The following is a 16,458-nucleotide window of genomic DNA, read 5'->3' on the forward strand; positions in this document are numbered from 1 at the left end:
ACGGGGCAATGTGTGTTATGACATTAAGACATGTGATCCATAAACAGACATCAGCACTGAGCCTGGGACATCTGTATGAAAAAGGACCCTACCACCTGGCTGTACTGAGCCTAAGAACCAGCTGCTGAGTGTCAGAAGGATGGAGTCACGCTGTCCTCTCACTTACTGCTCCTCTAAAAGAATATGCAATCCCATTGTTAGTTTGTAATGTCCACAAATTACACTACAAGGATTATATATATCCTTCCTCTTCATCTATGCTTTTCTAAACAGCACATAAATTGAAATCATTCCATATCACAAAGAAATGGGTTTGGATTTTTTGTTTGTTTGTACACACACACACACACACACACACACACACACACACACACACACACCCTTTTTTTTTTTTAAGTTGTGTTTGGTTCTATCGAGAATATCTGGCTACACAGCTTCTGCTCTGGTTCCTGGCCACCCAGACAGTGTCAGGCTTGGGCTCCCTCTTGTGGTATGATTTTAAATAACAAAGGGGTTCAAGATCTCTTGGAACCAAATACTGAAAGTTCTGGTGGGGAAGTCAGGTCAAACTCTTCCCCCAACAAAATCACTGGGATTTTCCACCATTGTTGCTTCACTTCCGTGGCCAAATGGTTTCAGTTTCTCAGGACCTCACCCTACTACAAAAGTTACAGTGCTTTTCAACATTTGCTCACTTGGGGAAATTCAGAAAGCCTCTCCAGATTGCAGGAGGATATAAGACAAGAAGCAGAGCCCTTCCACCAACTGAGCAGCAAAGGCAGGTAAGAAGGGACACTTGCTCTTTCGAGGTCTGAGGAGTTCTGATCCGGAACATGTGGCCATGACCTGGGCAGGAATGAGATGGCATTTTTGATGACCTGCCATGACCTGGGCAGGAATGAGATGGCATAATTCATTTTGTAAGAACTACTGTGACTAGAAAAGGCTGCTCCTGGGCATGGCAAATGAACCCTAGGTCATATTATCAGGGCAGCCAGGCTCTAAAGGACACCACTGTACTCATTATGAGTTAGGGACCAGGAGCCATGTGGCTGAAACAGGGCAGGATAGGCATTGGGATTGTCTTTCTCAGTGTTCACCTTGTCTCTGCTAACAGGGACACAGTTAAATGGCTATGATCAGTGATGGAGCAGATCTGGCACAGAAAGGGCTGCCTGTAGCTGATTTTCATGAGGGAAACAGAATAAGATGCAGGGTGAACAGCCACTGCTATGGTGAAGGACAAATAGAGGAAACATGGTGTTGATGTACGAACACAAAGGGAATAAGAGATATGATCTGTTCTAGAGCTGAATATGAGTGATCGATATCCCAGAAACACAAGCTCTGCCTACCACACATATCATGTTCCAACTTGGCAAGTTTCTTGAAGTTTTGTAGCAACAGAATAAAGAAAGTCATAAATCAATGTACTTTTAAAATGCATTGGTGGCAACGTGGGGAAGGCAGAATGTGCCAAAAGGAGGAGTTTGCTACAAGCCTTCTGATGCAAGAAACGGCCATGGAGTCAGCTAAAGATTGCCTAGGAAAATTTGGCTCCAGACTTTACAACATCCCAACTCTCCACAATCACACAAATTCTAATCAGTCAGCCTTGTGGGTTCTTTTATAGAATTGTGGCTGTTTTCTGGGAACCTCAGTTCACAGCTGAATCTCCTAGTGAAAGATGAAAGATGGGCGTGTCCATCACACATCTAATCTTGGCTGCCAAGTGAATTTCCTCCTTCAGTTGGAAGATGGCTTCATTCTTCATATCCACTTACTTCTTAACCCTCTTCTGCAGGATCAGCACCTATTCTGTAGTGAACGGCTTTCTTAGAAGAACTCTGGGCACAAAAGGCTGAGGACAAAGTCTGCTTACACTGTCCCCAACTCCAGGCCCTCAGGCAATTGTTCCTGTCTTCTGGAGGCCAGAACACCAGTTCAGGTCCCATTCTCACTCATCACATTCCTGTTTACTAGTCTTGTTCTGTATGGTCAGCTCTTAGCCTCTGATTCCATTGTTTTTCTTCCTCCTCTTGCATTTCTCCTTTCTCTACCAAATGAAAACTAAACAGAAAACCTAAAGGAGAATGGCAGGAAGTGATTTCTTTGAACCACTTTCTTTCCTGTGGTCTTGACCAGCTCTCCCATTTCTTAATATTTACATCACAGTTGCTTTCTGCAATATCCAATGTTTGCATAGTTGGGTTTATTTTGCAAATCCTCATTTGCTGCGAGACTAAACCCAGTTTTTATTCATTGCTCATTCATAGCTAATGAAGTTTAAATTTCAAGGCACTGCTCTTGTACAACTATTTCTTTGGAAGAGTCACTGTCACATATTTCCATAAATCTTGCAAAAGACATATTACGTTGGTTCTCTTTCATGAATGGCAATGTGATTAATTCTGTGGATAGAGACTCATGGCCACAACATGAGAATAACTACAAGGATAGATAGAGTGAATACATTTTATAATCTCTAGAAATTTGGGCTACAACATGGGTATAACTACTCGGAAACATAGAATGAATATACTTTATAATATCTAGAATTTGTGTAAGGGCATGCATCAAACAATGAAGCATTAACTCCATGGTCTTTATTCATTATAAATTCATTATTCATCATATGGTAAACTAATGAGTAAATGGATGTTTGATTGATTATATAAGCTGCAATATAAAATAATTTCTCTAAATCTGATTTCATTGTCCATTTGATGTCTAGTACAAAATCTTTAAGAAGGAAAATTTTCAGTGCAAAATTAAACAGAATATTTGTGTTGTGGGCAGTAGAATGCTGTCAATGTCACATTATAAATGAAATTCCTCAATAATATCTTATAAGATTCTAAAACCATACAGGTTCTTCTTCACCTATATCTCTGATATATGTTGTGTTTTTTGAGAGTTTCATAACTCTACTTCTGAGTGAACAAATAAGATTCTAGTTAATCTCATCTCTCCCTCTATAGACAGGGGACAAGCCTGCACAATGGCCTCAGAGGTCCACATGCCAGGCCCTGTGTGCCTCATTGAGAACGTGGAAGGGCAACTGACAGTCAACCAGGAGGCTCTGGGGTTCCTGTCAGCCATCGAGCAGCCTGTGGTGGTGGTGGCCATCGTGGGCCTCTACCGCACAGGCAAATCCTACTTGATGAACAAGCTGGCTGGGAAGAAAACAGGTGAGTGCCATCAACAAAGCTGAGCTGGGTCCCCTGTGTCCACTCACATTGTCTGCTTCCTGCATTGGAGTGTGAAGAATTTAATCTTCCAGTCACAGTTGGATGTGGGGATCCTTTTTGCTGTTGCTTTGTCTGTTTGCTTTCGTTTTTGAGACCAGTCATGCTACATAGCACAAGCAGGCCTTTAGCTCTGCATGTAGTGGTGGCTGACCCTGAACTTATGATCTTCTTGCCTTGGACTCCTGAGAGCTGATTACAGTCCTGTACTACCACATCTGACCCCTAGTTTACCTTCCAAAAACACAAATGGTTCATTTCCTAGATGGAGATAGTAATAAAGATAATTTAATTGATGTGTTAATAAACTTTAAAGTATTGCTAAAACAGTCATGTAATAAAGTTTCTACTGATATTTAAGGTTAAAGCGGCTATCTATAGTATATGTATTGACTTTTTATTATTATAAATTATATCAGATTTATCTTCATAATTTTTTAAGTATCTGGTTCTGTAGCATTAAACAAATTCATACATCTATCTCCACCATCCATCTTAAGAACTAGTTCATTGCCCATCCTATACCACTATTCTATATGCTGTATCTATGAATTTGGCTGTCCTAGGAATACCACATGAATAAGTAGACTCATACAATTACAGAATTTTTGCGACTGGTTCCTTCATTTAACATGACACCTTCAAGGTTTGTCACTTTGAGAATGTGTGTCAAAGTTTTCTTCCTTTTTGAATTTCAGTGATAAAGTATGTCTAACATTGCCTCATCCATTCACTTGTAAACAAGACAGTTGAGTACTCTGAATGATGCTGACATGAAGTTGACTATACAGACACCTGTCTGAGTCCAGGCTTTCAGATTTTCTGGGTTGTATTAGTCTCATCATTGATCAAATGACTGACAGTGGCAATGTAAGGAAGGAGGATGTACTTTGCTCACAGTTCAGGGGATATCAGCTCACTATGGCAGGGGAGACAGGACTTTATGGCTATATGTATAGTGGAAGGAGCCTGCAGCTTGTTCATATCATGGCTGGCCAGGAAGCAGAGAGCAGAGGGCCACAAACAAGGCCAGCAATAACCTTAAAAAGCCTGCCCTCTGCCAGCCAGGTCCTAACTCCTAATGCTTCCACAAGTCCCAACACAGTGCCACTAACTGTGAACCAAGTGTTCACATACATGGGCTTGTGATGAACATTTACATTCAGACCATAACATTCTGCTCCTGCCTCCAAAATTCAGTTGGACCAACTTCAAAAGTCCCCATAGTCTTATAGTTCTAACATTGTGTAAAAGTCCACCATGACATCTGAGACTCAAGGAAACCTGTAATTTACAATGGCGCAGAATAAACATCCCCATTTGCAGTGTTCAGGGGGATAGGAAGGACAGAACACATCATAGCAAGACTGAACTCAGAAGGACAAACATAACCCTGTAGCTCCATGTGCAGCATATAGGGCTTGTGGTGGCCTTCTCTAGACCATAGCAGCTTGCAGACCCTGCCTCCTGGTTCCTGCTTTTTACAGGATACAAGGGTTCCCCCTAGGGTTAGGTCCACTCATTGACTCCAGTTTTCCTCAGTGGACATCTCTAACTTCCTGGGTCTCCACTGTTACTGCAGCTTTACCCCACAGGCTCACACAGCAAGCTCAGGAACTGTGCATGAGAGACTGACCCTGCTGCACATTTTCTGTGGAACCTTGATGCAAGCCTGGATGACCATTGCATTCTGCATCCCTGAAAACTGAGTTTCTGTTCTCTCTGACAGTGAGATCAACACTAGCTTTGGTTTTAGTTCATTCTCTTGACTTGACTGTGTTGATTTTTCAAAAGAGATTTATTTATTTTAATTTTAGTTGTACAAGTATTTTGTCTGTGTAACACAAACATGCCTAATATTCACCGAAGTTGAAGGGACATAAGGTTCCCTGAAACTGAAGTCATAGACAGTTGTGATTTTGCTACGTAGATACGGAGATCAGAACTCTGGTCCTATGCAAGAAGAGCAAGCACACTTAACCACTGAGCCATGTTTTCTCTTCGATTATGCTAATTTTATTATCACTTTTTGAAGCACTTGTTCCTACACCTCTAATCCCTCCTTTCCTCTCTGCTTTTCAGGCTTCTCTCTGGGCTCCACAGTGCAGTCTCACACCAAGGGGCTCTGGATGTGGTGTGTCCCTCATCCCCAAAAGTCAGACCACACCCTAGTTCTGCTTGACACAGAGGGCCTGGGAGATGTGGAGAAGGTAAGGATTGAGGGCTCAGTGTGCAATTCAGCCACTCCTTTCTGAATACTCTTCACTATTCTCTATGCTGCTTTAAAAAACCTTTATTTATGTATGTATTTATTTATTTAGTTATTTAGTGTGTGTGAGTGTGTGCCTGTGCGTGTGTTGCATGTGCCATGGTGCCTGTGCTTCACTGAACATGTGCAGTCAGAGGATAACATGTGTGGTCAGTTCTCTTTTCTATCACATGGCTTCTAGGGATTGAACTCAGGCTCTAAGGCTGGGCAGCAAGACTGTTTTTACCCACCAAGCCTTCTCACTGGAACTGTCATTTTTAAATAAGAGTTTGAACTTTATCATAGCATCCTTTTCATATGTATTATATAACACATGCCATGTTTAGTCAAGCAAGAGGAAGGAACTAATCACAAGACCGGGTCACAGAACAGCAGGGTGGTAGTCCGCACTGTTGAAACACTAACAACAGACTAAGAAGCACCAGTGGGAATCATCACAACTGAATCCACAAACCAAAAGAACGTTCACCCTGCAAGTCCTGTGGATAGCACTTGTAGGTTTAGTACTGTCTTCTGTTTTGTTCTGTACCTTGCATAGGTCATAAAAGGTTTCATTTTTTTTAAGGCTAAAATCCCCTCTAATGAAGTGAATGCATTTTACCACTGCTGAAAAGTGACATAAGAGCAGAATATACTCCTGACCCATGTGTCTTCTGACTTCCAGGGTGACAACCAGAATGACTGCTGGATCTTTGCCCTGGCTGTACTTCTGAGCAGCACCTTCGTGTACAACAGCATGGGAACCATCAACCAGCAGGCCATGGACCAGCTGCAGTATCCTTCCTGAGGTTCAGAACACCAGAGCAAGTGGGGTGACCTTCCCTCATGATCCAGCTCCATGACTCTGGCTCTTGGTTAATGAGACATAAAACAAAACAAGAAAATAACCCACATCTATGTAGCTACAGTATTCACAATGAGGCTAAGAACAAGGCAAATGAAGGTTTGAGGCTAGGACTCAATATGTAGAACTCACACAGGATGTGGGCCCTGGGACTTTGGTTGGTGCTATGGTTGTTTCATGGCTTTCCTTAATTAGCTGTTCAGCTATGTGACAGAGCTGACAGACAGAATCAGAACAAGAGCTTCACCTGACCAGGATGAGGTGGAGGACTCAGATGAATTTGTGAGCTTCTTCCCGGACTTCGTGTGGACTCTGAGGGACTTCTCTCTCGAGCTGAAAGTAAATGAGGAGTCAATCTCTGCAGATGAATACCTAGAGAATTCTCTGAAGCTTATACATAGTAAGAGACCTACAATTTCTTTGTCTTTCACTTTCTCCTTTACCCTCAATTTGTCTTCTCTGCCTCAAACTTGTTTTTATGCCAGAATACAGAATAAGGTGCACTGTGAGTATATATTTGAAAAAAAATGTGTATTAAGGTATTACCAATATCCTAGCTCAACTGTTGGAATAGTGTAGCCTCCACGTAACGGACGTGCTGCCAGGCATCTTTAGAAATCAAATGATGTCGTATTCTGGGATTACATATTGTCTATGCACAGAGTCCAGCTATATATTCTAAGTGGGTTGAATCTAGCAGAGCATTCAGCCTTTCCCTAGATTGAAAATCCTTAAAGCAGATTCTACCACCACCCCCTTTCTGTTTTCCTTGTTTTGTGTTTTCAGGGTCTCACTATGTAACCCTGACTGGCCTGAACTTATAATCCTCCTGCCTCAGCTTCCAGGATGCCAGGATTATAAACTCACATGACCAAATTAATATATATATATATATATACATATATATGTATATATATATATATATATTCACCTTTCAAATTCTGTCTAAAAATCCTGCTTTTCACTCCTTGTAGATACTGATAAAAAAGAAAAAGTACAAAAGCTTAATCTTCCTCGGCTCTGTATCCAGAAGTTCTTCCCAAAGAAGAAATGCTTTGTCTTTGAGAGGCCAGCACACGGGAAGAAGCTTGGCCAGCTGCAATCGCTGCAGGATGAAGACCTGGACTCAGACTTCTTGGAACAAGTGGCAGAGTTCTGTTCCTACGTGTTCAGCTGTTCCAAGGTTAAAACGCTTTCAGGAGGCATCAAGGTCAATGGACCACGTGAGTCCCTTCCAGTCCTTCTGCTCACTGTTTAGGCCACAGCATCATGAGATAGCAATGGCCTGCTTCAGCTCTGAAGAAATGTAGACCTGTCACCACTGTAGGGCTAAGCTGTGGATGGTACCAGCATTTATAATAGATTCTGTCTATGACATTTTCTTGTTGGGAAAAGAGAAATGGTGGTAAAAGAAACTCCTTTTTAAATTACCCAGCAAATTGGACCTGCATTCACCAAGGATAGCCACTAAGCAAGTATGGCTCTTAAAATTTAAATGAAAGTACAGGCTGGAGAGATGGCTCAGAGGTTAAGAGCACTGACTGTTCTTCCAGAGGTCCTGAGTTCAATTCCCAGGAACTACATGGTGGCTCACAACCACCTAATAAGATCTGGTGCCCTCTTCTGGTGTGTAGGCATACATACATGCATGTAGAATACTGTATATGTAATAAATACATAAGTCTTTTTTTAAAAATGTACATAAAAGTACAATAAAATCTACATGGAACTATTTGCTGTCATATTAGCACATAGAGAAAGTTCTCTTGGGCAATGCTATTTTTTCTATTCAACCTGATGGAGAATTTTTGACTGGGAGAGCACATTCTGTTCCTAAATTGGAATCAAAGGTTTGCAGGGCTGGTGACACAGACAAACATGAAAGAGGTATGGAGCGTGTTGTCATGGTACTGGCATTCCATAGACATAGGCGCATGTAATCTCCATACAGCATTCTTAGCCTTTGGGGTCTCACACACTTCATGAGAGGAACTTTGCACAGAGGAAGGTCTAATCCCATCAGTCTGAGGTAGACACTGAGATGCTCCTGTCTGTTATTCTTCTAAATGATGCTAAGGACACTGGTGCCTTAAGACATCGATGACTGACATATCCAGAATTACACTGAATAGTATTGTCATCATCCATCTATAGCAAATATTGTCACCTGTTTGTAGGACTAAAGAGTTTGGTGATAACCTATGTGAACACCATCAGCAGTGGGGGTCTGCCCTGCGTGGAGAATGCTGTCCTGGCTTTGTCCCAGACAGAGAATGCAGCTGCAGTGCAAAAGGCCATTGCCCACTATGACCAGCAGATGAGCCAGATGTTGCAGCTGCCCACAGAGACCCTCCAGGAGCTGCTGGATCTGCACGGGTCCAGTGAGAAAGAAGCCACCAAGATCTTCATGGAAAATTCCTTCAAAGATATTGATCAAGTGTTCCAAATGGAATTAAGGGTAATATTTCTCTCAAGTTTACCTGGATATAGATTTTGAAAGGCAAAGTGCTATGGGGAAATGAAATGGGTGTTTGGCGGAGCAATTGTTAATAGATTTTGTAGCAGTAACAGCTACCTATTAATAATTACAATAAATAATTAAAATGGATTCTCATAGACTCAAGGCTTTAAAACATTTCCCTTTTCATAAATAAACTTGTAATATTCCCCTTCACTGAATTAAGTAGGAGAATAAATTAGTGGCATGCCCAATGTCCATATACTGATCCAATATTCAAGCCAATAGATTAGAAAACTACAGCATTAGCTATCAGAGGCAAATTAATTTGAGCCATGGGTATTCCATGTGTCATCTCTGGCCCAGTCTATAAAAGCAGATTATTCTGCTCTGAACTTCACTTCCAAGGAGCAAGGATGACATGAGGGAAAATGTGGCATCAGAAGAACAGATGTAGTTATAGTGAATGATTGTAAGTTTTCCTTTTTTTATTTTGCTTTTGTGTTTGTTTGGTTTTGAGAAATGTTCCCAGAAATTCTAAACTCAGGCTTATTTTGCTTCTTAACATTTTTCTTTTGATTTTCACATTAAAGACCAAGCTAGAAACAAAGCGAGAGGAATTCCTTAAGAAGAATGAACAGGCATCCTCAGATCGCTGCTCAGCTCTGCTTCAGGGTATTTTCAGTCCACTAGAAAAAGACGTGAAGCAGGGGATTTATTCTAAACCAGGGGGATACTGCCTTTATATCCAGAAGATAGAAGAACTGAAGAAAAAGTACTCTGAGGAACCCAGGAAGGGGGTTCAGGTAACCAAGGTTATGTGTGTGTTCTGGGAAGCTTGTGACCTCCTTTAGACAGCAGAGTGACCACAAGCATCACTGCGAGAGTGTCATAGGTTTACACACCATGCATACACTCCTTAAACATCACATACATGAAGGTTATCATATACAGTATCATACCATACTGGATACATCCTGCTTACTCATCAGAGACAGTGCATTCACTTAACAATTGAGTTCACACTGAACAATCACATTAACCACCAGTATGACTGTCGCCCTGTGTTTCAGCTTGACTCTTTGTGTTGCAAAGGATCCAACGATGGCCCCTTAAATGAAACTTATAATTCATCAGTCTTGGGCTTCAAACTGGCTTTCAAAGACAACTGGCTGCAATAAGATTGTCCTGTGTCCATCTGTCCATCACTCTTCTCTGGCCCCATTCTTTTCTACCTTTTTCATTTCCTCTGCTCCTTTTGTTCTCCACCCGGGCTTATGTCATTATCAAACTCTCCCCATATATCGCCACAGCACTATTAACTCCAATGTTAGAGCCCTGGTCTAAAAGGACAGCCATTGTTTTCTAACATAGGCCTCCAATTAAAGATATTGTTGAGTAGGGTCCAGCCTAGACTGTGTGCCTGTTTCTGTGACTAGGACTCTAAGCACCAAGAGGTGTCACTAGAGGAAAGGGGGTAAGAGAGACAATCCCGTGGCCTTCGGTCATTCTTGCTGTTAACTTCATGTTTTCTGGACTCAAAGGCTGAAGAAGCTCTGAAGCAATTTTTGCAGTCCAAGGAGGAGGTGACTAATGCAATTCTACACACAGACCAGGTTTTGACACAAAAGGAAAAGGCGATGGAAGGTGAGGCACAAATTAAGGGGACATGTGCCCACAAAAGCTGTGGAAAGTTTAAATTACTTGTAAACCTAGGACCCTAAAGCAGAGCTTAAAAAAAAAACAAAGCTGTGTCTCACTGGCTGGAATCAGACATGGTAGCACAATGAAGCCTGTGAGGAAGAGGAGAGGAACACGTGATGCACTTACACCTTCCTCCTTGCTTTCCTTCCCAGAGCAACGTGTGAAAGCTCAAGTTGCCCAGGCTACAGCAAAGTTACTAGAGGAAAGGCAACGGCAGAGTGAACAGTTGATGAAGGAGAAAGAGAAGCTTCACCAGGAGCACATGAAACAGGTGGCTGAGAAGATGGAGAAGGCACAGGCCCAGATGAGGGAAGAGCAACAGAGGGCCATCGAGCACCAACTTCAGGTATTTTAACTGCATCGCCATCTACGTTTTCTTCACTTAAAAAAGTATTTTAAAGTGAGTGTGTGTGTGTGTGTGTGTGTGTGTGTGTGTGTGTGTGTACGTGCGCACACATTTGTTCATGTGTATGTGGTATCTGTAGCGGCTGGAAGAGGGAGTCAGATACCCTGGAGCTGGAGTTTTAAATGGTTGTGAGCCACCTGACTTGGATGTCCAGAATGGAATTCCAGTCTGTAACACAGTTTACCACTGTAAAAATATCGCAGCTCTTTCCCATAGTGGAATCCCCAGTGGTTGTTTTTCTGTCTTTAGTATGAGTTTACTCCTGAGAGATTTTTTTTTTTATGAGGAGAGGAACTCTACAACTGTGTGATAGCCGCCTGTCTGTCCCTCCTTTGTCCTATACTCTGCTCCCAGATTGTGTTCAGTTGGGAGTTCGATGAGGAAATTCATTGTCTTCAGTCTGGGACTCTGGTTTTCTCACCCATCATCTGTCGCCCTGCTGCCAAGTGGTGGAAGTTTACACTAAGTGTCTTCTCCCACCACCACTCTCCTTCCCTCTTTTTCTGCGTGAGTTCTTGTGTATGTCTGTGGTTGTGCACATGGGTGCACGTGGATGTGAAGGCCACAGATCTGCTTCAGATCTTCCTCCATCACTCTCCACCACATTTCTTGAGACAGAGTCTTTTCACTGAACCTAGAGTTCACTGATTGGGCTAGCCTGGCTGGCCGATGAGTTTCAAGGATGTGCCTCTCCAGCCTGGTATTACAGCACAGTGCTGCATCTAACTCTCCCATGGGTGCTTGGGATTCCAGCTCAGGTCCTCACGCTTATGCAGCAGCCAGGTTACTGACTCATCCCCACCCCAACCCCAACCCTAGACTAAATATCTTAGACTAAGATTCAGACAGAGCCTTAGGTCAGATTTTCAGAGTTCATTCTTGTGGTGCCTGTTTATATAAGATACGAGTAAGGGGATGTGTTAAGGTCTATGATGCTAAAATTTGAAGTCAAACACATGATTAAGATTATCTACAGAGGTTATAGACAATCCTAGGCACAAAACAGCTTTGGCCACCAAGCTGGGCATCAAGCTAGAATGAACAAAGGACTGCCATCCACTCACCCGTGACTGATATAAGAACACCACCAACAAGGTGTCTCTTTGCCCATTGCTAGAATTGTTTCTTAGCTAAAGGAACTCCCCAAGAGACATGATCACAGCTGCCCCCAAAAAAAACATAATTTGGGGAGGAGGATAAAAAAATTCAAAAAGAAAAAAACATATTAAATTTTACACATGAATAAAAACAGGTTAAGATATATAAAAATTAAGGGCAAAGAAAATTTTAAGAAATTAAATAATAAAAGTAAATTATTACAAAAACTGCACAGAACATAGGAATCTACTCAGTGCAACAACTCTGTCTCCACTTGCCACTTTTTAGGAACAGGCTCGCCTGCTAAGGGAAAGATTCCAGGAGGAGATCAGAAGAGCTGAAGAAGAAAGGATGAAGCTCCAGCAAAGGAAATCAAAACGCAGATGGTATAAGCTATAGTTCTAAGAACAGCGCCATCCTGCCGCTCAAACCAGAGGTGAACAGGGTGTAGAATCCGGAACAAGTGTCACTTCAATTGATAATAATTGGGTCCTGCATCAGAAAACTAAAAATCTGCAAAGATGTGCAGTGTGATCATTGAAATTGTGTTTATCTTCCTATAAGATTGTGTGCCAAGGATGTCACTGACCTCTCTACCACAAGAGAGGTATCAACAACACTGCTCAGAACAAAGTCCCTTTTCCAGATCATCTCCAGGAGACAAATGGACACTGAGCACATTCTTAAATGGTGGCACGTAATTAGAAACCAGGTTGTCCAGGGATGTGATGTATCTAAAGGACAGGGAAGCCAGCCTTACTCCTTACTGGAGACAATGTAAAGTATCCATTATATCAAAACTGCTCAAACTTTCAGCAATGGTGTGATTTGTGGACATTGGTAATGAACAATCCCATCAACACACTCCATTATGAATCAAGGCACCTGCATGGAGATCTAGAGTCCATATGTATAATACCCTCAGGAAGAAGGAAGAAGCCATTAGCATGACAAGGAGCTGGATCACAGGTCCATGGGCTAAAGAAGGAAATGTTCCAGTTTATGTAGATGTAAACTGTAACAGGACATTTCCAAACTCTAAGAGTTGACACTGATTATATAGAAACATGATGACAACTAAGCATAATGTATAGCTTAAGTGCTTATGTATAAGGTATACATAAGTATATGTTATGTATACTTCATGTATAACAATATATAACTTTAAAATGGGCTTTAAATGATGATGGGCAATCTATAGATATCTGTCATTGATATATTGTGCACCCCAATAAACTTATCTGGGGGTCAGAGAATAGAACAGCCACAATATTCAACATAGAAGTTAGGCAGTGGTAGCACACACACCTTTAGTCCTATCACTTGGGAGGCAGAGATCCATCCAGATCTCTGTGAGTTCAAGGCCACACTGAAAACTGCCAGGCATGGTGACTCACACCTTTAATTCCAGGAAGCGATGGCAGAAAGCAGAAAAGTATATAAGGTGTGAAAACCAGGAACTAGGCCTGGTTAAGCTTTTAGGCTTTTAGCAGCAGTTCAGCTGAGATTCATTCTGGATGAGGACTCAGAGACTTCCAGTCTGAGGAAACAGGATCAGCTGAGAAATTGGTGAGGTGAGGTGGCTGTGGCTTGTTCTGCTTCTCTGATCTTCCAGCATTTACCCCAATACTCAGCTCCAGGTTTGTTTTATTAATAAGACCCTTTAGGATTCATGCTACCGATATCAAAGGAATTTTAATGATTTATCTTTAACTATAAACTTATGCTACTCTTTTTTTCCTATTACTAGCAGTTGTACTTGAAATCCTGTTGATTTTCTGCAAGCACAATAAAGATTGTTTTCCATATTTTGACCAGCTCTTAGTATGATGGAGTATAGATAAACTATATTCCAACTGCCGAAAGTGCAAGGTAGGTGGTGAACACCTTTTAAAGGGACTTGGAACTTTTTCTGAGGAGGTATGGCTCAGTGGGTGAAGTACTCGAAGTGCACACATGGCATAATTCAGATCCCAGCACCCACACAACAAACCAGAAATGCTGGGCACACCTGTAAGCCTAGCACTGAGGTCTCGGCAAGGGCAGGCAGAAGGATCACTGGGGCTTACTAGCTGGCCAGTCTAGCCAACAGATGGACTCTGAATTCTCTGAGAGACCTTGTCTCAAAAATAAGGTGAGAAGTAATTAAGAACAGAGTTATGTATGCTGTTTGTTAAAAGTGAATGCGACCAGAAATAATCACATTAAGCAAGCTAAATCAGTCTCAGAAAAACGAATGTATGTTTTCTTTAGTACATAGCTCCTAGACTGTATATAGATATATAAAATTGCATGTGCATATATGATATGAAAGTCAAAGTGAAATTGTCTAGGGAAGCAAAGAGGACGAGTGGAATGAGGAAGCATGAAGAGTAAAGGGTACAGGGTTATGCTAAACATACAAGATATTTTTATATGAAAATATCCTCCTATACCATCTTATACCTGTCAAAATGGCTAAGATCAAATGCTGTGGGATGTTCTGTATGTCCTGTAGGAGCCCATTCTCGGGTTCCTTATGGCTTTACCCAGCAGGTCCACATAGAGGATGATTAGGACCACGGGCCTGAGTGCAGGTGTCTGAGATGGTCTGCACTTGGCTGTGCTGGGGGATGGTCTGTATGTCAAGTTGCTCTGATTGGTCAATAAATAAAACCTGATTGGCTGTGGCTAGGCAGGAAGTATAGGTGGGACTAACAGAGAGGAGAAAAGAAAGAACAGGAAGGCGGAAGGAGTCACTGCCAGGCACCACCCTGACAAGCAGCATGAAAAGACGCCTGTAAGCCACGAGCCGCATGGCAAGGTATAGATTTATGAAAATGGATTAATTTAAGATATAAGAACAGTTAGCAAGAAGCCTGCCACGGCCATACAGTTTGTAAGCAATATAAGTCTCTGTGTTTACTTGGTTGGGTCTGAGCGGCTGTGGGACTGGCGGGTGACAAAGATTTGTCCTGACTGTGGGCAAGGCAGGAAAACTCTAGCTACAATCAAAAACATTGATGACAGCCTATATTGGAGAGGATGTGGAGTAAGAGGAACACTCCTCCATTGTTGGTGGGAGTGCAAACTTGTACACCCACTTTGGAGATCCCTAATCGCTTCACGGCCTTTTGGCTAAGATTAAGTGTGGAAATCCATATGGTGGTTTCTCAGAAAATTGGGAATCAATCTACCTCAAGACCCAGATATATCAATCCTAGGTATATACCCAAAGGATGCTCAGTCATACCACAAGGACACTTGTTCAACTATGTGCACAGCAGCATTATTTGTAATAATTTGGTGTAATAGCCAGAACCTGGAAACAACCTCGATGTCCCTCAACAGAAGAGTGGATAAAGAAAATGTGGTACATTTACACAGTGGAGTATTTATTACTCAGATGTTAAAAAACAATGATGTCAGTAAATTGAAGACAAATGGATGGAACTAGAAAAAGTCATCCTGAGTGAGGTAACCCAGATGGAGAAAGACAAACATGGTATATACTCACTCATAAATGGATACTAGATGTAAAGCAAAGGATAACCAGGCTGTTATCTCCAGCCCCAGAGAAACTAAGTAACAAGGATGACCCTAAGAGGGAGGCATGGATTTCCCTGGGAAGGGGAAATAGATGAGATCTCCTGGGTAAACTGGGGGAGGGGAGAGGATGGAGGTGAACATGAGGGATTGAGTTGGTTGAGTTGGGGGCAGGACAGAGGGGGAAAGTAGTATCTTGATAGAGGGGGCCATTTTAGGGTTACAGAGAAACCTGGTCACAGGGAAATTCCCAAGAATCCACAAGGATGACCCCAGCTAAGACTCCTAGCAACAGTGGAGAGGGTGTCTGAACTGGCCTTCTCCTGTAATAGATTGATGAATACTCTAACTGTCATCATAGAACCTCCATCCAGTGTCTGATGGAAGCAGATGCAGAGATCCACAGCCAAACACTGGGCCAAGCTCTGGGAGTCCACTTGAAGAGAGGGAGGAGGGACTGCATGAGCAGGGGCGGGGGGGGGGGGAGTGGGAAGTGGGAGGAGGTGTCAAGATCATAATGGGTTCTTCGAAATAACTACATAAAAATCCTGACATGGCACCCATGAACAGCAAAACAATCCCAGAGCAATACAAGTCTCCTCTTTTGTTTCATTTAGTTTGGGGTTTGGGGTGGTTGCTGTTGTATTGTTTTTTATTTTGAGCTAGGATCTTGTTAGATAGCTCACACTATCCTCAGATATGTGTGGTGGTAATCTAATTGTACTGAAATATTATTTTGATTGTATGTTAATAAATAAAGTTGTCTGGGGGTCAGAGCTATTAGAGCCATAGCAAGAGTGTGGCGGTGGTGGCACACGCCTTTAATCCCATAAGATCTCTGTGTGTTCAGGGATACAGTCAGCATTGGAGACATATGCCTTTAAGACCTAGGGGGCTGTACATTCA

At 42.2% G+C, this 16,458-nt stretch overlaps 1 protein-coding gene and 1 non-coding gene across 3 annotated transcripts; one reads left to right on the plus strand and one right to left on the minus strand.

Annotated features, from left to right (window-relative positions):
* The first annotated feature begins 514 nt into the window (after nt 1-514).
* Nucleotides 515-13,313, plus strand: LOC114681707 (guanylate-binding protein 1-like). Of its 2 annotated transcripts, XM_028855362.2 has the most exons (12): nt 515-782; nt 1,805-1,948; nt 2,982-3,191; nt 5,331-5,458; nt 6,182-6,291; nt 6,565-6,761; nt 7,336-7,584; nt 8,539-8,819; nt 9,413-9,625; nt 10,364-10,466; nt 10,676-10,869; nt 12,316-13,313. In XM_028855362.2, the coding sequence occupies exons 3-12, from the start codon at nt 3,002-3,004 to the stop codon at nt 12,424-12,426; spliced, it is 1,776 nt and encodes a 591-aa protein (XP_028711195.1). In that variant the 5' UTR covers nt 515-782; nt 1,805-1,948; nt 2,982-3,001; the 3' UTR covers nt 12,427-13,313. The 2 variants fall into 2 exon arrangements, with proteins under 2 accessions (XP_028711195.1, XP_028711194.1); XM_028855361.2 differs by lacking the exon at nt 1,805-1,948 and having other exon boundaries at nt 516-782.
* Nucleotides 11,912-12,050, minus strand: LOC114681726. The gene has a single exon (XR_003732943.1). It is a non-coding gene; the product is annotated as a small nucleolar RNA SNORA48 (small nucleolar RNA).
* Nucleotides 13,314-16,458: the final 3,145 nt, after the last annotated feature.

Source organism: Peromyscus leucopus, chromosome 6 (assembly GCF_004664715.2).
Source record: "Peromyscus leucopus breed LL Stock chromosome 6, UCI_PerLeu_2.1, whole genome shotgun sequence".
NCBI classification, from domain to species: Eukaryota; Metazoa; Chordata; class Mammalia; order Rodentia; family Cricetidae; genus Peromyscus; species Peromyscus leucopus.

Bases quoted from the DNA above. Each gene is read 5' to 3' on its own strand.
- LOC114681707 (XM_028855362.2), top strand. From the start codon at position 3,002: ATGGCCTCAGAGGTCCACATGCCAGGCCCTGTGTGCCTCATTGAGAAC. The intron at 5,459-6,181 runs GTAAGGATTGAG...TCTGACTTCCAG, and splicing joins GCCTGGGAGATGTGGAGAAG to GGTGACAACCAGAATGACTG. The intron at 8,820-9,412 runs GTAATATTTCTC...TTCACATTAAAG, and splicing joins TGTTCCAAATGGAATTAAGG to ACCAAGCTAGAAACAAAGCG.